Source organism: Setaria viridis, chromosome 5 (assembly GCF_005286985.2).
Source record: "Setaria viridis chromosome 5, Setaria_viridis_v4.0, whole genome shotgun sequence".
Lineage (NCBI taxonomy): Eukaryota > Viridiplantae > Streptophyta > Magnoliopsida > Poales > Poaceae > Setaria > Setaria viridis.
In genome coordinates this window covers 44423408-44446461 of record NC_048267.2, presented here as the reverse complement: position 1 = coordinate 44446461, position 23054 = coordinate 44423408, and the positions used below count along the sequence as shown (strand labels likewise).

At 45.5% G+C, this 23054-nt stretch overlaps 4 protein-coding genes across 8 annotated transcripts; 2 read left to right on the top strand and 2 right to left on the bottom strand.

Annotated features, from left to right (window-relative positions):
* Nucleotides 1-427: 427 nt before the first annotated feature.
* LOC117856579 (L-type lectin-domain containing receptor kinase IX.1) lies at nucleotides 428-2712 on the top strand. The gene is made up of 4 exons (XM_034738913.2): nucleotides 428-653; nucleotides 758-1151; nucleotides 1265-1444; nucleotides 2293-2712. The coding sequence occupies exons 1-4, from the start codon at nucleotides 608-610 to the stop codon at nucleotides 2636-2638; spliced, it is 966 nt and encodes a 321-aa protein (XP_034594804.1). The 5' UTR covers nucleotides 428-607; the 3' UTR covers nucleotides 2639-2712.
* A 1320-nt stretch (nucleotides 2713-4032) lies between these two features.
* On the top strand, nucleotides 4033-11109 carry LOC117857293 (uncharacterized). 3 transcript variants are annotated; one of them, XM_034739885.2, is made up of 9 exons: nucleotides 4034-4383; nucleotides 4515-4586; nucleotides 4854-4924; nucleotides 5029-5880; nucleotides 5972-6065; nucleotides 6184-7038; nucleotides 7144-9313; nucleotides 9878-10017; nucleotides 10492-11109. In XM_034739885.2, the coding sequence occupies exons 1-9, from the start codon at nucleotides 4341-4343 to the stop codon at nucleotides 10809-10811; spliced, it is 4617 nt and encodes a 1538-aa protein (XP_034595776.1). In that variant the 5' UTR covers nucleotides 4034-4340; the 3' UTR covers nucleotides 10812-11109. The 3 variants fall into 3 exon arrangements, with proteins under 3 accessions (XP_034595777.1, XP_034595776.1, XP_034595774.1); XM_034739883.2 differs by having other exon boundaries at nucleotides 4035-4383; nucleotides 7141-9313; XM_034739886.2 differs by lacking the exon at nucleotides 10492-11109 and having other exon boundaries at nucleotides 4033-4383; nucleotides 7141-9313; nucleotides 9854-9994.
* An 895-nt stretch (nucleotides 11110-12004) lies between these two features.
* LOC117857294 (beclin-1-like protein) lies at nucleotides 12005-16438 on the bottom strand. 3 transcript variants are annotated; one of them, XM_034739887.2, is made up of 10 exons: nucleotides 16107-16436; nucleotides 15186-15544; nucleotides 14807-14977; nucleotides 14361-14485; nucleotides 14071-14119; nucleotides 13485-13643; nucleotides 13324-13418; nucleotides 13101-13172; nucleotides 12758-12907; nucleotides 12005-12430 (listed from the first exon to the last, which is right to left on the bottom strand). In XM_034739887.2, exons 1-10 carry the CDS (start codon nucleotides 16246-16248, stop codon nucleotides 12241-12243), a joined length of 1512 nt encoding a protein of 503 aa, XP_034595778.1. In that variant the 5' UTR covers nucleotides 16249-16436; the 3' UTR covers nucleotides 12005-12240. The 3 variants fall into 3 exon arrangements, with proteins under 3 accessions (XP_034595778.1, XP_034595779.1, XP_034595780.1); XM_034739888.2 differs by having other exon boundaries at nucleotides 13324-13409; nucleotides 16107-16435; XM_034739889.2 differs by having other exon boundaries at nucleotides 12243-12425; nucleotides 16107-16438.
* Nucleotides 16439-21095: 4657 nt separating this feature from the next.
* LOC117857618 (transcription factor TCP20) lies at nucleotides 21096-23054 on the bottom strand. Its single transcript, XM_034740379.2, has 2 exons — nucleotides 21439-23054; nucleotides 21096-21334 (listed from the first exon to the last, which is right to left on the bottom strand). The coding sequence occupies exon 1, from the start codon at nucleotides 22718-22720 to the stop codon at nucleotides 21719-21721; it is 1002 nt and encodes a 333-aa protein (XP_034596270.1). The 5' UTR covers nucleotides 22721-23054; the 3' UTR covers nucleotides 21096-21334; nucleotides 21439-21718.

Genomic DNA, 23054 nt, shown 5'->3' with positions numbered 1-23054 from the left:
TAAGGCACCTGCTTATGGAGATGCAGGCCGATCTCATATTCTCATCCTTGATATGCTGCAACAGTTACAGTGGGTATTCAGATTTCCTTAAAACTGGTCTTTTGGGCACGTACTACAGTGAGTTGAGAGAACACAAACACACTTGTGCTATACTCATGCTTCATGCTTGGATCGGATGTTCCAGAGCCTGCGAAATTCGCTATAGGTGAAGCTTGCCCGTCTAAGATTCGCTATAGGGAACTGTTCAAGTCGCATGGTCTTTCAGCTCAACAACGTTTCAAAAGGTAGATTGTTTTAGTTTTTTCTAGATAGGTCTATTTTGTATGTATCTAGATATAATCCTATATTTAGATGTGTAGCAAAATCTATACATGTAGGAAACTAAAATGATCTACGTCTTGGAACGGAGGGAGTACTGCGTACTCTGTCGCGCGCGCTCTCTCTCTCTGAATCTCTGACGAGCACTTGCTTAACGTAAATTATACTGTTGTTGATGCGCTGACGTACAGATCTACCCAGTGATAAGACCCAGCTATGGGTAATAATACTGCTGTCTGCTGCGAGTGCATCACTGACCGGTTTAGTGGCTGCTCTCCTTTGCTATATCATGTGTAGACCGCTCCGGGACCACTCCATCCACATAGATCTGCAAGGTAAAAGATACCATCTTGCGCTGTTCTAGTTTAATTTCCTAATAAATCAAAGCGAGTCAAAAAGAAGATTTTATTTATTCGTTTTTTTTGTGGGGGGGAAACAGTAGCAAGAGAATTCTCCTACAACGAGCTGTCCGCGGCGACCAGCAATTTCTCCAGGGACAGGAAGCTCGGCGCGGGCTCCTTCGGGGAAGTGTACAAGGGGGAGCTGCAGGATCCGCGCATGCCGCCGGTTGTGGCCGTGAAGAAGTTGACAAGGCTGATGGAGCAGACCAGTCACTGCCAGGACTTCGTCACCGAGGTCAACACACTGAGCCAGCTCAGCCATCGGAACCTTGTGAAGCTCCTCGGCTGGTGCAGCGGCGGCGAGCTCCTTCTCGTGTACGAGCTGGTAACGAATGGGAGCCTCGAGGAGCACCTCCACGGGTCGGAGAGGCTGCTGTCATGGCGCGAGAGGTACAAGATCGTGCTCTGCGTCGGCGCCGCCATAGACTACGGGCCTGTTCGCTTCAGCTTATAAGCCGGCTGAAAAGCTGAAACGGCTGATTTTTTGTGAGAGGAAAATACTGTTTGGTGGCTGATAAGCCGGCTGAATAAGCTGAAGCGAACAGGCCCTACCTCCACAACGGCTATCGTAACCGCATCCTGCACCGGGACATCAAGCCTAGCAATGTGATGCTGGACGACGCCTTCGACGCCAAGCTCGGCGACTTCGGGCTCGTGAGGCAGCTGGTCGACCCCGAACAGGGCTCCCTCGGAGGCACGGGCATGATCGGGACCAGGGTATACATTTTTTTTTTGAAACGAACCTGGCAGGAGAGCTGCCGATTATATTAAAAAGGAGGAATCCAGACTGGATAAGTACAATGAATCAAAAATGAAATGATATGCGGCAAAATTGAGCCAGAAGAATAAAATAAAATAACGCAACACTATGAACTCAGTCGCAATCAGCATCGCACCATTAGAGCGGAGAGATGTTTCGCTCCGGCCATAATCCACACGGTGGCCTCATCTTTGATCCTCTCAAAAATCATATTGACAGAAGACTCCTTGCTGTTAAATATTCTCATATTCCTTTCCCTCCAAATTGTCCATGTAACTAGCATAATCAAAGTTCGCATACCTCTCTTGGAGCAGGAATTTGCTCCTGCTCTCATCGACCACCAGTGGTGCAGCGTATCGGCCTGTTGCCAAGCCCTCGGATGGATTGCTGGCGCCGATAACCAGTCCGCCACCATGGCCCAAATTCTTGTTGTAACCCGGCATTCGGCGAAAAGGTGTAGCGCCGATTCTTGTGATCTCCGACATAGTGGGCAGGTAGCTGGATTCGGCCATCCCCTTTTCTGAAGTCTGTCAGCAGTCCAAAGGCGATTTTGGATTGCGAGCCAGGAGAAGGTTTTGCAGCTTCTAGGGGCCCATATTTTCCATATCAAGCTGTCAAAGTTGGTGGAAGCCGAACCAATGAACTGTGCGGCGTAAGCGGATTTTGCGGAGTAGTTACCATCTGCAGTAAGCTTCCAAGTGATTTCATCTTGGACACCCGGACGTAGGGCTACCTGTTGTACGACTTGCCACAGAAGGACGTATTCTCGGAAGTGTTGCACCGAGAAACTACTGTGATGTATGTTGATGTCCCGGATCCCATATGCATCACCAGCCATACGGTGAGCACAGCGTCCGACATGTACAGCTTCGGCGTGCTGCTACTACTGGAGATCGCCGCGGGCATGAAGCCGGACTTGGTGCAGGGAGCAGCAAGAGGTGACCTCTCAAACACCCTCGTCGAAGCTGTCCGGGAATCTTACGCCAGGGGTGCGGTCCTCGACATGGCCGACAAGCGGCTCAAGGGCAACTTCAACAGCAGCCAGATGGAGCTTGTGCTGGCCGTCGGCCGCTTGTGTGTGGAGCTGGAACGCCAGCACCGCCCGAATATCAAAAGAGCCGTCAACTTGCTCTCGGATCTCAGCCTTCCGTTATTATAGGATAGAAAATGATTACTTGGCGAGTTCACTGTATAAACCAACCATTGCTTTCTAAGTTTCTATGATCCGCTAGAATCAGGCCGTCAATTTTGTAATTTTCTTTTTTGCATTTATCTGCTGATGAATTGGTTGCTTGACAGTAATATTATGATGCCATTTGTGATTTGTCAATGACTTGTATTGCCTGTAGCAAGTTTCTCTTTCTCATAGGCCATGGCCTTTTGTTTTCTCTTTCCAGATTTAACTATGGCACACGCTTTAATTTTCAGTGGACGAGTGCGATGAACAGTCAAAGCTGACGAGTTGGGCTTGCTATTCCAACAGAGGCGTCGAGACCTCTTCGACGCGGCCCACGGGCCAAATCAAGGGAAGGGCTGGGCGGCCTAACAAGCCTGCCTGATCCGCATTGCTGGCTTCTCGCACGGCAAGATGAGGCTGAGGTTGTTGGGCTGGAGCGCAGGAGGGGTATTGAGCCCAATGAGTATGAAAAAACTCTATTTCGAAGGGTGTTTGATACGAGATGCTAAACTTCAGTAGGATCACATAAGATATTCAGATGCTAATTAGGAGGATTAAATATGAGATAATTACAAAACTAATTGTACAGATAGAGTCTAATTCGCGAGACGAGGATTAAATATGAGATAATTACAAAACTAATTGCACAGATGGAGTCTAATTCGCGAGACGAATCTAGTAAGGCTAATTAATCCATCATTAGCAAATGGTTATTGTAGCACAAAATTGTCAAATCATGAACTAATTAGGCTTAATAAATTCGTCTCGCGAATTAGACTCCATCTGTGCAATTATGTAATTAGTCTATATTTAATACTTCTAATTAACATCTAAACATCCAGTATAACAGGTGCTAAACTTTAGGAGGAGGTATCCGACGTCGAGAAAAGCTCAAGTCCCAATTTTCTCATATAGCCTTTTTTATAGACTTTTCTATGTGGGCCTTTTTCGCCGTCAGGCTCAAATTGTTTGCCCTTTTGTTTTTCCTAATATAGGTCTAGTAAAAAGATGGTATCTAAAAACAATCAAAATTTTTCTCATATACCATTTAATTTGTCATCACTTTCCTCTGTCTAAGCTATGAGAAATAATCTGGACATTTGGAATTTGATTTTTAAATATGTATAAAGGCATGATGTGTTTCGAATGATTCGCGACTGTACACGTAAACTCCTGCTCTATCCTCCCAACAAATTCCCATCCTAAAATAACACCATCTCACCACCATTTTTGAAAAATGTTTCTATCATCATCAACAAGTACAAAATAAAGAAAAAATGGCTCGAGTGAGAGAAAGGAGTTCACTAGAAAACAAATCCATGTTTTATCTCTTCGTTGGCCCTCGTCATCCCTTCCCCTTCTCTCGCCCCAGCGCACGCCGCTACGCAAACCCATCGAAACGAGCAACCAAAAAAGCCTCCCCGAAAAACACAGAGAGCTCGCAGCCCCCAACCCAACCCAACCCAGCCACCTCCCTTCCCTCTTGCTGCTCCTCGCCTCGCCTCGCCTCGCCGGTGACCTCCACGCCTCGCCTCGCGCTCAAAACCCTAGCTCTGGTCCCCCTCCCCGCCGCCTCCTCGCCCCGTTCGCTCGGATCGCGCCGCGGAGGCCGCCGCTCCCGCTCCCGCTCCTTGCCTGAAACCCTAGCTCACTCCCCCACGCTCTCGGATCCCGCGAGGCCGCGATGGCGGAGAGGAAGCTGGATCGACCCGCCGCGCTCGGGAAAGGTGAGCCGCCCGATCCGCGCGCCCCGGGCCGCGGGAGATCCGATCTGCCGCGGCCCTGGATCGCCGCAGCGCAGATCTGTGATTGATTGGTGGGTGCTCCCGATTTGACGTGTGGTTGTTGCGTCTCGCAGATGGGTTGTCGCTTGGGATCGAGGAGGACAGGGCCGCCGCCGCCGCCATGGGGTTCGTCGACGACTCCAAAGGTACGGATTTCTGGCCTGAAACCACATGTTTCGTATTTCTCGCGGATTCGGTTCGGACTTTATGGTTAGCAGTTGAGGGATTGCTGCAGCGCGTACCGCGTAAGTACGTTGGATTCGGTTGTGCGTTGCTAGTTCGTTTTGCCTTAGGCGCGTGTGCTCCCATGCGTATGTGTGTGTAGGAGTGTGAGCTTGTGCATGAGTAGCTGTCATGTGGAAGATACGACCATTTCTTTCTGAGCGTTGACCCTGAGGTATTCTGCTATGCAGATCAGCTGCACCTGGATAACAGCATTCCTCTGTCTCCTCAGTGGCTCTACGCCAAACCGGCTGATGGAAAGGTTTGTAATAACTGCTCTCTCCTATGCGTATATTTTACTGTACTGTAATGTTGATTGATTCCTGGTAGAAGTGCTTGCTAATGATGCTGGATTCTCATCTGCAGATTTCACTGCCTCATGGGTCCTCCTTTGAGCCTGCTGAAAGGGAAGTGAGGATGCTGGAAGGAACTGTTGATAGGAAAGAACGAAGGCGGAATATATTTGATGCTGACAGTAGTCTTCGTTGGCTTGAAGAGGAGAGGGAAACAAGCTTGCTTGGGAGGAGGGAGCGCAAGAAGGAAGTGGAGCGGGATGTTGATAACCGTAAAATTGATCGTCGATCTGACAATGTTTCTGCAAGGGATAACACTGATTCACGTGCACCTCCTGCATCTGATAGGTGGAATGATGGTTCCACCCGTACCTTGGGGAATGAGGGTCGCCGTGATGGAAAATGGTCAACAAGATGGGGACCTGATGACAAGGAGAAGGACTCTAGGTCAGAAAAGAAGGCTGACGCAGAAAAGGATGAAACACATGCTGAAAAGCAGACATTTACAGGAAGGCTTCTGTCTGAGTCTGATTCCCGTGATAAATGGAGGCCTCGTCACCGTCAGGAAAGTCATTCTGCCGGGACTGCAACATACCGCGCTGCTCCAGGCTTTGGATCGGAGAAAGGGCGTGTAAAGGACTCAAATGTTGGCTTTGCCCCTGGAAGAGGCAGGGGAAACCCAAACTCAGTCACATCCTTCAGCCGGCCATCATCTGCAGGACCAATTGGTGCTCCAGCTGTGCACGGGAAGTCTGCAAAAGCTGCTGGTAGTTTCCGCTACCCAAGAGGGAAGCTTCTGGATATATACAGGCAAAAAAATATGATGTCATCCTTTGATGATGCTAAACTGGAGGAAATTCCTTCCATCACACTCTCTACTTCTTCCAAACCACTAGCCTTTGTTGCACCGGATACTGTTGAAGAGGTAATGCCTGGCTTTATATTCTGCATACTTTCTGCAGCCTCTTCTACTTGTCTCTATTTTCCATTTATTTATCTGCTCTTCTACTTTGTAGGCTCTTCTGGAAGATATTAGAAAGGGTAAAGTCATTAGCAGCGAGGGAAGCAATGCAACTGGAAACAAGAAAGAGAGGGCAAAAGAGCTTGAAGGTATACTCATGATGTTAGTTGTAACATCATTTTTGTTGACGAAAAAAATGCAAATGTTACTGTCTATTGTTTGGTTTCTTATCCATTGCTTATAGTCTAAATTTTATAATCGTTTCAGAACTGGCTTCTGGTATTGATGACGACAAGGAAAAGGCTGCTGTTGCATTTGGTGGGTTGGGTCAAGAAGGATCTTCAGGTTTAATCTCGGAGAAGGATGCCTTCTATGACAACCGTACGCTTTCTAGTGGTGTTGGTACATCTCCACCAAAGAGACCTATGGAGGAAAATGCTGGCAGTAATGAGTATGGTATTACTGGCATTCAGGAAGGTTTGAAAACTGATGAAGCCAAGTCAAGTGCTGATCCTGATCTTAGCACTAAGCTACCAGATGATTCAAACACTCTGTTTGATGTGGCACCCTTTGAGCATCGTTCAGAAACCCCTATGCCGTACCAAAACAGTGACATGGATATGAAATCAGGTGGCCATGCTAGTTACCCGGAGGAGTTGACATTATATTATCTGGATCCACAAGGAGGCATGCAGGGTCCATTTCTGGGTGCTGACATAATCTCCTGGTATGAAGATGGGTACTTTGGTTTGGAGTTACCTGTGCGTTTGTCTCAGGCTCCAGATGATGTTCCTTTCCGCCCACTTGTTGAAGTCATGCCACACCTTGGACAGAAACCGCAATCTCATCCGCCTGCACTCTGTGATGAAAATGCTGAATCTTTGGATTCTGCTCAGAGTAAATTTGAGGCTGCAATCCCTACTCCTGCTTCTTCTGGGAAAGGTGACCAAGCTTCCAAATGGGATTCTGAAAGCAATGCAGTCGATCCTAAAAGAAGTGATCATGAAGCATCATTACCTTCGCGTACTGGTTGGTTATCTTCACCTGAAACAGGAAAGGATATAGCAAATATCAGTAATCGCCAGCAGCACATTCCTGAATCAGTTCCTCAGGATGCTGAAGGTTAGTTTTCTTTGTGTTTAGGCTCCTTATCTTTTGCTTAAAAGTTCATTTGTCCTGTTTTTCTTGAGATAGAATTGTTCATTTTTTTCATGTTCATGACAGAAGTGTTGTACACTGGGAGGCCTAATAGCAGCATTGGTCAATCCGTACGGGATCTAGAGAATGACCGTGCGGATTTCCAGTTGGCATCACGTGATCCTCATTCTGGGGTGGGAGAAGCTAATCTGCCGCAGCATGATGTCCCAAGAGAGAGTGATCTGAGTCCTCTTGGCTTGCTTTGGTCTGAGCTGGAAGGGATGCATCCAAAGCAACCTCTCTCATCGAATGTACTTGGTTTAAATGAGCGTAGAAGTCCCAAGCCTACAGCACCCAAGGACATTCCACCTGTAAACATTAGACATGGACAACTTAGCAGGATGAATGAAGCTTCCAGTATTCGTGATGAATGGCCTGCAAACTTTGGGCGGTTGGATGGTATGAATGATGCAAATATTCCAGGCAGAATCCCTCAGGTTGAGGCTGAGCATCATTTGAATTTTGAGGAGCAACTGCTGCTTCAACAGATCCGAAGGGAGCAACTGCAGCAAGAGCAAATGATGGCCCGTAACAATTTGGAGTTTCCTGGTCCGTTTCCAGGCCAGGTGTTTGATTCTTTGCACCAACACCGACAGCCTATGAATCAACCACTTTCTGATGTGGAGCATCTTTTGAGAGTCCAGTTTGAACTTGACCAGCAGCAGCAACGTCGGCAACAGCTCCAACAAGAGCAGCACCAGAGGCAGCTGCAGCAGCAACGGCAAGCCCAGCTCTTGCAACAGCAGCAACAACAACAGCAGCAGCAGCAACAGATGATTCTTGAGCAACTGTTGCAGCAGCAGTTGCAGGGTTCAAATTTTGGACCAGCAAATATGGTTGATCAAGTCTTACTTCGGGAGCATGTATTAAATGAACTGCATCAACAACCACACCATTTACAAAGGCAGCATGATGCGGCGATTGAACAACTAATTCAAGCAAAATTTGGCCATGGGCTTCATAGGGAGCATCATAATGATATGTTGGATGTTCTTTCACGTCCAAATCAGAGACAGATGCTTCCTTTGGAGCAGCAAATTCTTTTAGGTCTTCAGCACGAGCAGCTTCAGTCACAACAGCTGGCTAATGCTCTGAGGCAACATTCAGGCAGGGAGGAAGAAAGGCACTTAAGTGGGGTCTGGCCGATGGATGATGCTGCCCAGTTTATCCGCCCAGGAACCAGTCCAAATCAAGGCCATGCATCTCGGCATGGTCGTTTTGATCTTCTGGAGAACCTTCAGAGATCCTCATCGTTTGAGCAGCATGAACCTCTTGATAGGAGCTTGTCCTTGCATGAGCGTTTGCATAGGGGAGGCCAAGGTATTCACTCACTCGAGCGGTCTGGTTCTTTGCCTGGTGGTGGTCCTGTACCAAACCCAGATGTTATAAATGCCCTAGCACGCCATCATGGACTTGGTCAGTTGGAAACACATGGTGATTTATATTCTTTAGGCCAAATGCCTATGCTTCCTTCAGGTGTTCATCCCCAGCAACATAGGCTTCAGGAGCAGCATTCTGGTTCTCACTTAGGAAGGCTGGAAAGGCACTGGTCAGATGCAAATGGACAACTGCAAAATAGTCTAATGGAATCTTCACGCATCAACCAGTTGCAGATTGAAGCAGAGAAGCAGAGGAGGAACGTGGAAATGAACCTTGCTGCTGACAACCCACATGCATGGGCAGCACTTATGAACAAAGAGAGGAATGCAGAACAAGATTTGAGTGATATGATTCATAAGAAACTTGTCCTTCAGTCGCAACAATCTTTGGGCTTCCCTGATGTTCCAGTGCCGGCATCATTTGGGCGTAAAGATCACTTTGCACAGCCTGTTGTGGAGAATCCTTTGAGGTCCCCAGTGGACAGGTTGTCTTTTGAGGAATCTCTTGCAGAAAGGTCACTTTTTTCAAAAACAGGGCAGTCAGCGCAGGAGGGATCGGCCAACCTTGATAGTTTAACCAACAGCATTGAGAACAGTGGAAAATATAACCTTAGATCAGGCTCTGGATCAATGCTTGAGCAGAAGCATTTTCTTGGAATTGATGATGTTCAAAGGGATTTTTCAGATGTCACAGGTGGCAGAGCGTCAGCTAATCAGTTGGTTGGGAGCGTCAATGAGTTGACTAGGGGAAAAAAGCAGGGTTCAAGCGTGAACTTGGCTGGGGATGATACTAATTTTTCTGAAGAAGCTGTTAACAACTGGTATTATTCTAAACTTTGTAGCTGTGCCACTCTGTTATATCTACTATCTTTCTCAGTGAACCTTGATATGTTTTTTTTTCACTTTACCATTCTAATATTTTATTTGGCGTGATCCTCGTTTTGTTCTGATGTTCCCGCGTTAGAGCACTGACTAATTGTAATCTGTACTTCAATCATTGTGAGATTTGCCTGCACTGATAAACATAGCTTTCTGCAAAGTCTTTTTCCAGCCAAGGGTTATTACTCTTTAGTACCCCCCTAGTTCTTAAATATATGGCGTTTAGGACAAGCTTATTAGTTCAAAAATGAGCTAGCCTAGCTATACGTGATATATTTTAGAATGGATAGTTCAAAAAATGAGCTAGCCTAGCTATACATGATATATTTTAGAATGGAGGTAGTATTTGTTAAGGTGTATCTCTACAGTGATAACTACTTTGCTACAACATCCTGCATTTGTTTTTGCTCAAATTATTTTTCTGTGGTACACTCTTTATGGGAGAACAAAAGTTGGCTTTCTACTGTATTTATAATACATAGATGTGCTTTGTGTTTCATATGCAGGTCTGATAGTGGCATATCAAAAGGGAGCTCTCACTCCTTACTAAAACGCTCTGCAAACCAACATCCTGCTACATCCCAGGCAGTTTCTACGGATCTATCAACAATCAGGATGAAGAAGGCAGGCCTTGCGTCCTCTGATGGTATGGGTTTTCAAACTATATGGTTCAGTGGAATTGTCAAATTTTTATATGGTTAATATTACTTTGACAGTGTTTACTAAAAAGCTCGCGGACGTTACTTGACTGCCGATTTTATTAGAAATAAACTATACGGAGAATAAACTGGATGGCCACCTGATTGTGAATTTGATAGATAACCCAAGCGAGTTTGTACCCCCTTTGGTAGTTTGTGTGCTATGTCACAATCACAGGTGTAACTGGGCCATCCTAATTACCATGTTATTTACTCTCTTTGATCTAAGTGATTTAGACATGGACACTTTAATTAGCAATCTTTATGAAAGTATGTAATTTCAAACATAAGCCTAACAATATCAACCTTACATTTTCAATGTACATGGTTTCTTCTTGGTCAAAGTTATACAAGTTTGACTGACTGGAATTTTAGGTCTGCACATCATCAGGCTTTTAATTTTGATGATATCTGCTGTGCAGAGAATAAGATGGAACCAGGTGTCGTCTCCTCAGTAGCCCAGGCTATGGAAACCTCTGTTCCTAGCAACAAAGAGACAGGGGCGTATAGCATGCCATCAGCCACCAACAATCCAGATGCCTCTGGTCCTTCATTCAGCGAAGCGCTGAAGTCAAAGAAACCACCGTTGCAATATGATACCTCAGAATCTGCTGACGGTGGCCCAGGTGGTAAGGGTGCAAAGAAGAAAGCAAAGAAAGGAAAGCAGATTGACCCTTCTCTTCTTGGCTTCAAGGTCCACAGTAACCGGATCATGATGGGCGAGATTGTTCGAGATGATTAGCATGCTGTTCTGTGTACATGCTCACCTCTTTGTAACTCCGCAAAAATTTTGCACCGTGGCTCCATTTTTTTGCCTGATCTTTTCTGTAGTTGTAGTTTTACCAGATTTGTCAAGATGTAGCTGAAATTAAGGAGGCCTCTTTTTGTATCGATGCCCTCAGGTTTACAGAAGTGACATTTGTACAGGACAGACAAGATCATCATGTATTTTTGTCCGTAGTTTTGTTGATCTGTCGTAAACTGTGAAGGTATAGATCAGACTGAGCCTGGGAAGTTTTCTTCAGGTGTCGCTTTTTTAACATCGCTGTGCTGTGCTGTGCTGTTACTTGTTGCTGTCTGACGGCAAGAAATAATGTGTGCAGATCAGATCACATGGAAGGGAGAGGTATAAAATATATGGTCTCGTGCTGTTGAGATCAGGTCACTTGCTGGCCGGTTGATTTGAGATCAGAAGAATGGGATATTATAATAGTTTTTGTTCAACTGCTTGTCACGGCCTTGTTTAGGGAGCCGTCATGAGCAATCTGAATGGCATCGCAGCAGTGACCATACGTTACTGGCAGGCTGGACCTCCGAGCAGCAGTTGCAAACGCCACGGCTGGACGCAATCGTGGTAAGGCATCATAGCTGCTACTCCCTCGGTCCCAAATTACTATTCGTTTTGATTTTTCTAGATTCATAGCTTCTGCTATGCACCTAGACATATCCTATATCTAGATACGTAGCTAAAACTATATATCTAGAAAAGTCATCACAAATTACTATTCGTTTTGATTTTTCTAGATTCATAGCTTTTGCTATGCATCTAGACATATCCTATATCTAGATACGTAGCTAAAGCTATATATCTAGAAAAGTCATCACAAATTACTATTCGTTTTGGTTTTTCTAGATTCATAGCTTTTGCTATGCACCTAGATATCTAGATACGTAGCTAAACTTAGAAAAGTTATGTCCAGATACGTAACTAAAGCTATGTATCTAGAAAAGCTAACGAATAGTAACGTGGGACGAAGGAAAAGCCAATGAATAGTAACGTGGGATGAAGGAAGAAAGAGGCTATCCGTGCTGATGCCGTTTGTTCTGTTCTGTTGGGTCCTCCCAGTTGGAGCAGCATCGAGTTAGCCAAAAATGCCGTCCGCAAGCATCAGGTTCTGAACTCAATCTTGTGCGTATTTACATTTTCGACTGAGGTGAAATAGAAAGTCTTAAAAGACTGAACAATCTTATTACTGCTACTTGAATGGAACGGCCGATGGAATTGGAATCCACATACAAGAGGGTTCGGACAGGACGGCAGACTTGAAGTAATAGACATTATGTGCTACATGTATGTACATCAACTGTGTCGTTATCGTCACTACGGCTAGAGTCTAACGACTAGGGTCAATACCTTGGTTGGTATTTTAAACTATGTACAAGTTAAAACATCATGAGCTCTTGTTCTTCAGAGATTGTGCGCGCACTGGCCCTGAGGGTGGCGCAAAACTTGTGTTGCCAATGAACCAGTAGAGAACCCATTTCAGATTGCACAGCATGTACTTTAGCGCCTTCGTCCAGTTCTCATTCTTATTGAAACTTAGGACGATTGTATGGCTCCCTACTTTGTCTCCATCTATCCTATAAAATGAAGCAATCTTAATTCACATCAGTGCAAGTAGCATAAAATACATTAAAAATTCTTCCAATTTACTACATACTATTATCACAACAGAGTCCCCACACGTGCACTGCACTTTCTTAAGTATGTACTGCTTGCAGCTAAACCTAATGCATTTGAACAAATTTCACCTCGTACCAGAGTTAAATTATTCTTCAAGAGCAATTGCAAAAGAGAATGTTGGGTTATAAGCATAAAACATGAAATTCAGATGTATGAATGACTAGGCTCGCCGAGGCACGTAAACATGAGGATCACGAGAACAATAGATTTGCAAGAAGTCTTACTTATAGGGAAGCTTCAATGATTTCTCAGATGGAACATTATTCTCCTTATCCAAACTTACGGCAAACTCAGCAAACTCTTGCAGGCAAGTCAGAAACCATGTCATGGCTTTGTCAAATCGGGTGCTCCAGAACAAATTCACAGGACCAAACCTGCAGATCAATAGTGTGTCTTACTAACATCCCAAGCATGATAAATTTACACTGCCTGATACAAGAGAATCTTGCTAAGGCAAGAAGGTTTGAAAAACATGTAGAGTTGTTATAAACCTAAGAAAAGTGAGGACTACTAAACTATAGATTGTCTCAAAAGAGGGAAAGAATACATTGCCAGCAGAAAGCTTACAGTTCATATGTATTGTTGTGGATATCTGTGACTCTTGGATAGCTTCCCATAGGGTGAATCTTGATCCGGTATCTAGGAAAATGTTCAGGAACTCTATAGCAATATTTCCATTTAGAACAATGGTATTGTGCTTAGTATTACAAATTACGATTTATGCACTTCATAAAATTGCAAGTTAACCTATGCACTTTGTAATGCTACTGATAAGAGAGCGAAAGGATACTGAAATTTCGGAGTGAAATACTGAGCCATGGTATGCAACAACAGTGCAGCTTGACCCCAAGCAGCATTTATCTCATCCCACTCAACCTGTACATTCTTTTGAGAAGCACTGAGTATGTGAATCAATGTGGTATTTATGCATTTTGGGACCTACAAACTTACCTCCACATTAGAGAGACGTCCGAGGCGGAAATTGTTTATTGTTCCAATTACTCCATCATGTGAAATATAGAATGCATCATTGAGAACATTAGTACGTTTCAACAGTTCCAGATGAACCTGAGAAACTTCTATCTTGGCAAAAACTGCATCTCTTTCTTCCTGAACAGTGAAGTGATATTTTTCAGATGACAATGAAAATATCACAAAAAATATGGCAAACTATTCAGGATAAGAAAACGTGCACATACATAAGAAGTCAAAATTTGTGATAGATGACAGTATATCCAAACAAGGCAGTACGGAACATAACAACACAGACAGTATGCATGTAGCAGAAATATGATTAGCTTTCAGTCGGCAATTTATTGATGTGCCAGAAGTATATGATTACAAAATCAACCAGACTTCTTGGTTAATATTGCTTTATTTATTATCCTGTGACATGGAAAAAAATATATGTTGTCTCACAGATAACAACAATTTGTTGGAGGTCAGTAGGAACACAACAAACTTCAAAGTATGACAACAATAATTTGTTGTATTATTATTCTGACAAATTGATATCATGCATACATTTAAGTAATACCTGGTGAGATTTCAACTGAAACTGAAAACTGTTGAATTCATGCCAATACCTAATTAAAAAAAAAATGACAACATCAGCTTTACATGAAAAGCATTTGTAGCACTCCAAGTAGCAGGAGCCAAATGAACAGCACAAATGGTGTAAAAACCAAAAACTTTGTATAAATGTTGTATTAAAACCATGGTTCTGTGATATCATTTCCCAGCGACTCCAAGTAAATAAAAATTATTCAAGACTGTGTATCCTATAGAAAAACGGCAGAACTAATGTCAATGAGGACAGATACTAACCGCTCTTCCAATTCCTCAAATTGTTTAGACTTTATTTCAAGATCTTTCATTTCAGAAGTAACTTCTGAATATAGCTTTTCAGCTTCTTCAATAGCAGCTTTAAGTTTCTTTTCTTCTTCCTCGATCTGAAATTGTAGACCACACAAATACGAATAAGGTTGTCATAAGTTTCATTGTCTCATAGTATGTCTGAAAGATGCTTGTGCACTATTATACGCTTCAGTGTTCAATCGCAATATAATTTTTCATCTTGTGCAACTTGATCTGATAACTTTAGAGTCAAAGGATCAAACTGGATCTCCATACACTGCTGCTAAGTGTTCAGGGTCACTCACGTTTGGTGGGAGGTAACCATCAAGTATATCTATTAAACAGTGGAATTTGCATCTCGTAACCTTCATAATGAGTTTATCATCAAACCATAGATATGCAACAGGAACGGTCACCTTTTGTTTCTCCTTCTGAAAGTCTGTTTCACTGAGTATGTTGTAGGGTTCCTGCTCCAAACGTTGAAGAGAAGCCTCATAAGCTTTAATATCAGCATTAACATCTTCAATCTCCTTATCCATCTTATCAGAAAGAACCCTCATGCATTCCAAACAAAGTGGCTGCTCAACCTGCATATGTAATTAGAAGAGTAGAAATGTACTGTTGTTAGTAGATATATCGCTGTAGTGATGTCTCTTACGCTTAGCAGGAGAAAATCACACGTCTGATACAATAACTTCTGAGGCAACGAAAAGAAGGAAACACGAAGGACAGCAATAGCAAATCCATGAATGCTCAAACAAGTAATATATGCACATCTTAAGCAATCAATTGTACCTGAGTTTGTGAGCTAGCAATCTCAAAAGCCCTTTTCAGTACTGTAACACTAGAGTGAAATCCAGAATTGTTTCCTGGTGAAGGGCTACTGGAGTTTACCCCCGGTGGTGTAAGCTGTGCACCACCTCCTTCGGAGGCAGGTGTCTTGTATATGGAAGCGGCAGGAGGTGGAAGCACTATATATGACCCCTCTATTGCTCTTGTTGGTTGGCTGGGTTCAGTATGTGGGGCTGCCGCACTTGGTGGGCGTGGGGGAATTCTAGGACCTTGAGATCTGTTCTGCCTGGATAACACGACATAGGAATTTTCCATCCTGCTTGCACCCATAACACTGCCCTGAACAGAAGATGCATGATTACCTGCATCAATTAAATGGCAATGCTAGATAAGTGCCACTAGTACCACAAAGTTGCATCTTGAAGAGGCTTGATGGGCATTGCTTGAGAATTTTTTTTTGAAATAACAGGATTGAAGTAAGCAAGGCAAATGGCAACATGCTAATCCTGGTCTCGGCACCAATGCAACAGAACAACTTATAATTGTTGAAAGCATGAAGCAACTCCGGCTTCTAGCATCAAGAAAACTAAATCATTAGGAATCTTTGGCAACATGATAGGAAGAAAACAAGTGACATTTTTGAAGTATTTGCTGGCTTTGTCCCTTTGGCTTATCCAATATGTGGTCATAGAGGTTCAATTGTTGAATTCGATTGGCAACTAGAAGCATGGAGCAACTCCAGCTTGAATCAATAACAACTTGATGATCCGGGCAGCATATTTGGCACAATCTAATTCCAATTGCGGCACGGGAATTTCAACAAGCAGAGAAGCGACTCAAATCGATGGAATATTTCAAGGGTATACATATAGGAAGAGAAGATAGGAGAGGGTTAATCGGGTGGGGGAGACAGGGTACTGGTACCGGACGCGGCGTGGGCGGGCAGCCTGTCGGCGTACGAGTCGACCCCGACGACGACGAGCGCGCGGCGGCACTCCTGGCACCTGAACCGCGGCAACGACGGGTCCACCGCGCCGCCCTTGCCGGCGGCGGCCGGGGGCTTCATGTCGCCTCCTCGCCAAGGACGCCGCTCCCGCTTGCAGGCTCCGAAGAATCGAACGGACTAGCTGTAGCCCGCGCCCTGCTGCCGGCGGCGGCTCGTCCTCGGCCGGCGAGAGGAGGGTGGGGGATCGTGGTGGAGATGGAGTGTCCCCGCAGGCACGCAGCAGCGAGACGAGACGGGGAGAATTTCTTTCTTTCTTTCTTTCTTTCTGTCTCAACACCGCTGCGTTGTGCGTGCGTGCGTCAGATACTGGGCTGGGCCGAGTCATGGGCCTCTTTTGGTGGTATCTGGCCCGTGGATAGTTTGCTCGAGTTGTTTTTTTTTTCTTTTAATGCAAGCAACCTGCTTTTGCTTTTAGTTGTTCGGAATTCACCTTCTAAAAAAACGTCGTCCGGAGGAGTTGGGACACCGTTTGTGCTGTCCTGTTTGACCTGATCCTGGAGACCTGCTCCAGCAAAAACAAGATTAGAATTTGCCGGCGCTTGATGCGCCCCTGTCCCAATCGGCAAGCCCCTCTTAATCAAAACGAGCCCTCCGAGCGACCAGAGGATAAGATTGCTTGGCATTTTTTTTTTGAGCAATCACGGCAGGTGCTCTGCCTTATCATTATAGTAGAGAAGCCTGGCAGTTGAGCAGGGTGAACTAGAAGAAAAGCAAAACTACTGAAAGGAAACCAACAACTCTAATAGCATCGTGAATCCATAGAGGATCATGTGCACTTTACATTTGACGGCCTCAATTGCCTGTGTCGTTTGCAGCCGCATTAGAGTTAGCAACCCGATAGGCGATGATGTCCTGCTTGATGATGTTAAGTACTTGTCCTGAGTTCAGTGCTTTATTGTCGAGGACCCGACGGCAGCGTTCCTTCCATAGGTTCCAGGCTGCAAGTGCAGTTCCCTGGAAGATCCCCCTGCCTGAACCATAGAAGCCCACCAGTTTGCAGTTGTTCGATGGCCATTTGCAGGGAGTGTGAAATTGCTCCATTGTGCAATCTTCTGCCAGAGTTCAGTTGCATAGGAACATTTAGCCATCATGTGCAGTATGGATTCTTCTCTGGTGTGGCAAAGCTTACAGATTGGTTGGGCTTGACCTCCTCGTCGGATTATACGATCAGAGGTTGGTAACCTGAGCTGCAACAGTAGCCATGCGAAGAAACGGCATTTACTTTCTAATTTGGCTTTCCAAATCATGTTCCAGCGTTCATCAGCAAAGGTCCCTGCGAATTGGACAGCATATGCCGATGTAGCCGAGTACTGACCATCTGCAGCGAACCTCCAAATGATACTGTCCTCCTGGTCTGTTAGCTGAAACTGATTGAGTTGGGTCCATAGCTCAATGTATTGCCTGAGTGCTGTCTCAGTGGATAGACGGCGTAACCTTGCATCCATTTTCTGGATGGTAAAGCTGCTGCTGATGTGTGGTTCTTCCCATCAATCGAAAGGATCCATCCGCGTGCCCTGTTTGTTCTTCCCATCGAAAGGATCCATCCATCCACTCTCGAGATCCATCAATCGAAATTCCAACTCCGGTCTCACACGTCACGGAACAAGTATGCTTACCGTCCATGGCCTCGAGACGTCACGGAACAAGTATGCTTGGGCTTGTATGGCTCAAGAAAAAAGAAAGGATAAAAATTTCCTGAAAAACCAGAAAATGGCCAACGAAGAAGTTCCATCGGCGGATGGTTGCCACCACAGACACACACTGTTGTGGGCACGACGATGGTCGCAGGCAGCCGTCGTGCGGAGGAATAAAGCTAGTAGGAAGGAGCCCAGGGTCGTGACACGTCCTCGCCACGGAAACAGAAGCCATGATTGGGTCTCCAGGACTAAAAGCTTAACACGAACCATCGTATATTTTAGTTCACGATTTTTACATTTTTCCAATCAATTCACAGTACTTTGGCATGCATCAAGCCAAACACAGTACAAAAGGCTAACGAATTTGAGCCGGAGAAGAGAAGGCAGCTTAATTCAAATACAAAAGGTTACCATTTCAAGCAAAAGGGTGTTTGGATATGAGGTGCTAACCTTTAGCAGGATCACCTTGGATGTTCGGATGGTAATTAGAAGAACTAAACATGAGCTAATTACAAAACTAATTGCACAGATGGAGTCTAATTTGTGAGACGAATTTATTAAGGCTACATCCGATGGTAATTAGAAGAACTAAACATGAGCTAATTATAAAACTAATTGCACAGATGGAGTCTAATTTGTGAGATAAATCTATTAAGGCTAATTAATCCATCATTAACAAATAATTATTGTAGCACCACATTGTCAAATCATAGATTAGGCTTAATAGATTCGTCTCGCGAATTAGACTCCATCTATGCAATTAGTTTTATAATTAGCTCATATTTAGTACTCGTAATTACCATTCGAACATCCGATACGACTTTGTTAAAGTTTAGCAAGGGGTATACAAACACCCCTACGTATTGTATATACCTTTCACTTCATCGCGCACCTAGACAAAGAGAGACTGGTTGCAAAAGGAAGCAGCCATGGTAACCAAAGGGCAAACAAAGTGAACGAAAAGCAGCGCAGAAACAAAAGCCTCCGAAGAGATTGGGCGAGCACAAAGACAAAAGCCACTCCACAGAATAAGGTTGCCACCGAGGTCCGAAACAGATGTTGGCATCCGCAGGCAACCCAATTGCCATCACTTTTGCCGAGAAAGGGCAAAAAAAAGGTGACCTCCCGCTCCCGGCGAGAGAGGCCGTGACAAGATATACGAGGTTATGGTAAAGAAGCTTTTGCGTTCCATTGGGGTTGTCAGTTGTCACATTCTGTAATCTTGTGCTAATCTAATCCTGTTGGTATTTTAAGAGGGGCATGAGCCACATGACACACAATGGAGGTAGCAGCCCACCTTCCCAACCAATGATTCCATTCACCAGTCACCACTATAGAATATAGATGCTTCACACTATATGTCTATATCGAATAATTACTGTTGCCAACTTGTACAAACATGGAGTGGCAAAGGGAAATTCAGTGCACTGATGAAGCTATGTCGCAGTATAGTACTTGAGTTGCAAACGAGAACTTTAGAAAGTTGAGCATATAAGATTCTGATGCAGTCCTAACAATCAGAAAGTTTGAGAAGAAACAAGATGTTATCAACTTAAAGAAAATGGCAATATAGTGTGGCATTAGCACAAGGCATCCAGGGCATTGGTTAAACGACAGGCATCCAGGGCAGCGGGAGATACAATCAGTTCAATCACTACTACTGATGTATCTGAAAACGTATTAGCCTTTTGGCAGAAATAGATAGAAGACTTATTACACTTGTGAGTATTGCAAGCCATAGTAAAGTGGGCTATTTCATATGAATAAATGCATGTTCACATCCGAAAAGATGGATGAGAGTATCAACAAATTACCAAATCACATTTTCACAATCAGACAGACAAGGACTCCATGCATCAGGCAGCATGGATGAGAATGACAACGTCTGCATCCCTTGGCAACACGGCAAATAAATGTGGGCAGGGTGGATAGAACCATGAAGTCACCAGCAGCCACAGCCACCAGAAAAAAAAAAGACTCCATAAAAGGAGCAACAGAAATCAGTTTTATGGTTCTGGAACATTTCAGCATAGGACAATGCTGATGTAGTGGTGCTAGCGTACTACCACCATTGACAGCCGACCATGTGCCCCTGATGATATCAATGTACCACATACAGGTTCAATTTTATGAGCACCAAACAAGACCCAACAGTTACCGCACAGATATATGATTTGCTATCTCATTTGTAATGAAGATCACATAAATGAATGTGGCAAGGACAAACAGGGAATGGACATGAATGAACTCCATGCAAGAACAGATGAAACCCAGACAGCATGAGAATCTTTTTTTTCCCCACTGAGCAGCAGTTGCAGTTGTTTATAAGCAAGGCAAGCTCTCCATAAACTAGTTAAAACACATGGGGCAACCACACTTGCCAACACAATCATGATGCTCACATAGAAAAAAAATATTTTGTGATCTCTCAGTGACTTTATCGAACATGCTGCTGCCCAACTTAAAGTCAGTTCGATCTGGATGTTGTCTTCAGCATGTTGTTAAAAGTGAAAAGATCCATAAGTACTTTTCAGATGATATGGACATTCTTAAAAAATGACATGTCCCTAATGCTGCACATTCTAATAGCTACCTCGTCAACTATGAGGCCATAACCGGTTCTCTAAGCACATAAGGTAGCCATATTCACCATGACAAGAATAGGTGGGGGGGTCCTGATGACCCAAAGATGTTTCACATCCCCCAAATAAAAGAATATGGCCAGGCCAATTATTTTTAGCATTAGCTGTTTATAAGAAATTGTGCAAGGTCATTAACATTGAGGTGGTATAAACTCTGTGATTTGGGTTACTGAACATGTCTTATTATTGCAGGATATCCCAAGGTTTTGGTGACTAGATGAAGATATTGTTTTCACTTCGGAAGTTTGGAGATATATATCAACCAAATGGAACTCAAGAATGTAAATTTTCCAGGAAATATTCGTTGACAACAAAGCATCAGTTTCTGTGATAGATCAGGTGTAATCTTTAGGTTTTCATCTCTGAATCAAACACCATTTGGAGACCTTCCATATATTCTGTTTTGCACGCACATTTATCAGTGGCACCATCTACTGATCTAACCTCTTGATCCTTACCCATTTTATGTGTGTTACTAGTAATAGACAATGCCTCCTATATTTATATATACTGAAACAATACCTACATGAATCAAGAAAACAACTAGGATATGTGTGTTTGTCCATAAAAAGAAGAAATCTTGAAGTCAGAAACGTATCATTGGCATGCCACAGAACAAGCAAAGAGGTATGGGTAACTGCGGCATTTGAATTGTGAGTTGTATTTGCGTTGCAGAAACAGTCTTTGGAGGAGGATCGGATTGCCAGCAACTACCTTAATTGTTTTAAAAAGAGGATCACCACTACGATAAAAGAACACCTCTCTAACAGCAAAATTACCTGAATATCTACACACTTTGCAATGACAAATAAGGCACTCACTCAAAGGCGATTGATCCAATTCATCCAGCTTTCAGCTATCATACATCTGCAGGATAGCACAACCATCAATAGATACACTCAGCAGTCAATCATACTATCTTTCAATGAAAACCAGACGTGGCACACTGAATGCAAAAATGTAAACTTTACCTGGAAGTCGGAGGAGAGGGCTCCGGGCGATCATCCACAGAATAGTGGGAAGAACCACAGGATGATCTTGATCCAGCAAGTCCTCGGAGCAAAAGGCCTCCATTGAGTTTTGATATCACACGTGAAAAAATGAACATAAAAATTCATCACAACTCGACGAACAAGAATCCAAGAGTAGCAGAAGCATCCCGTGTCCAGCGTGCGGCGTGCATACACTTTTTCTCTCCTTCTCTCCTCTTCAAGGAACACCCAGAAAGAAACGCAAGGTTGAACGGCTACACTACTGCCCAGACTCTTCATCTGACTCGCCGTCCTCACGGTCGTCCTCACCGTCCTCCTGCTGCTGGTGATGGTGATGCTGGTGCTCGTGCTGGTGCTGCAGCTGGCCGCTGGCCCCGGCAGCTCCGACCTGGTGGTAGAACTGGCTGATCGACTGCGCGTGCGCGGCGAGCACCCCGATGTGGCCATCCTGCGAGAGCCCAAGCTCGAGCCCCGGCATGGCGTGCCCGGCGAACATGGGCGCGAAGCCGATGTGACCGCCGGCGCCGAGGGTCCCCCCCGCGGCGCCCCCGGCCGGCATCTCGAGGCCAGCTGGGAGCCCCATCCGCTGCATGAGGCCGCCGATACCAGCGGCGTCGCCGGCGCCTGCACCGGCGGAATTCAAGAAGGCCGGCGAGGAGAAGCCAGCGGACGCGGTGGGCGGCGCCCACATGTGGTGCGGGTGGTGGTGGTGCGGCCTGGCGAGCCCCGAGTTGGGCGAGGGGAGCGAGGGCGCGACGGAGGCGAGCGCGGACGCCGGTATGGTGCCGGTGCCGGTGGCGGCGATGATGGCCGGCTCGGCCTGCTGCAGCAGCCACTGCACGGTCTCGCCGTCGGACTTGTGGCCGAGCTCCCGCGTGAGCTGGAAGATCCGAGCGGCGCAGAGCGCGGGCATCCGGATCCGGCGGCCCCGGCCGTCGACCTTGGTGTGGCGGTCCTTGTTGGAGCTCCGCTTGGGCGCGAGCGCGACCCTCCGCTCCGCCGCCGGCGCCGCCACCTGCAGCAGCTGCTGCTGCTCCTTCCCGCCGCCGCCCCCGTCCTGCTGCGGCGGCTGGTGGATTTGGATTTGCAGGTGGTGATGCTGCTGCTGCTCCTGGTGCTGCGCCGGCTGCTGGTGCTGGTAGTCCTTGGGATCCAGCTGCTGCTGCTGCTGCGCGGTCGTGGAGGTGGTGGTGGTGGTGGTCGTCGCGGTGGTGGGCTCCGTTTTGTTTAGCGGTGGGGGCGTGGGGAACTTGGGGTCCATCTCCGCGCGCACACAGACACAGAGGCACGCCTCCTCCAACGGCACCAACCCCTCTCCCTCTCCCTCTCCTCGGCAACCCAAAAGCAAGCAGATCAAATCAGGCTCTTGCCTCCTCCTTCCCCTTCACCTGCCTGCCCCGAGGAAGCCAAGAGCAAGGCGAAGACGAAGGGCGAGGGGGATGGATGGGGGAGATGGCGACCGGCCAGAGCCTGATGGTGGAAGGGAGACGAGGGGGTGGAGGAAGAAGAGAGAGAGAAAGAAAGAAAGAGAGAGAGAGAGAGAGAGTAGGAGGAGAGAGAAGGGGGAATAAGAAAATCTAGGGAAAGATACCACG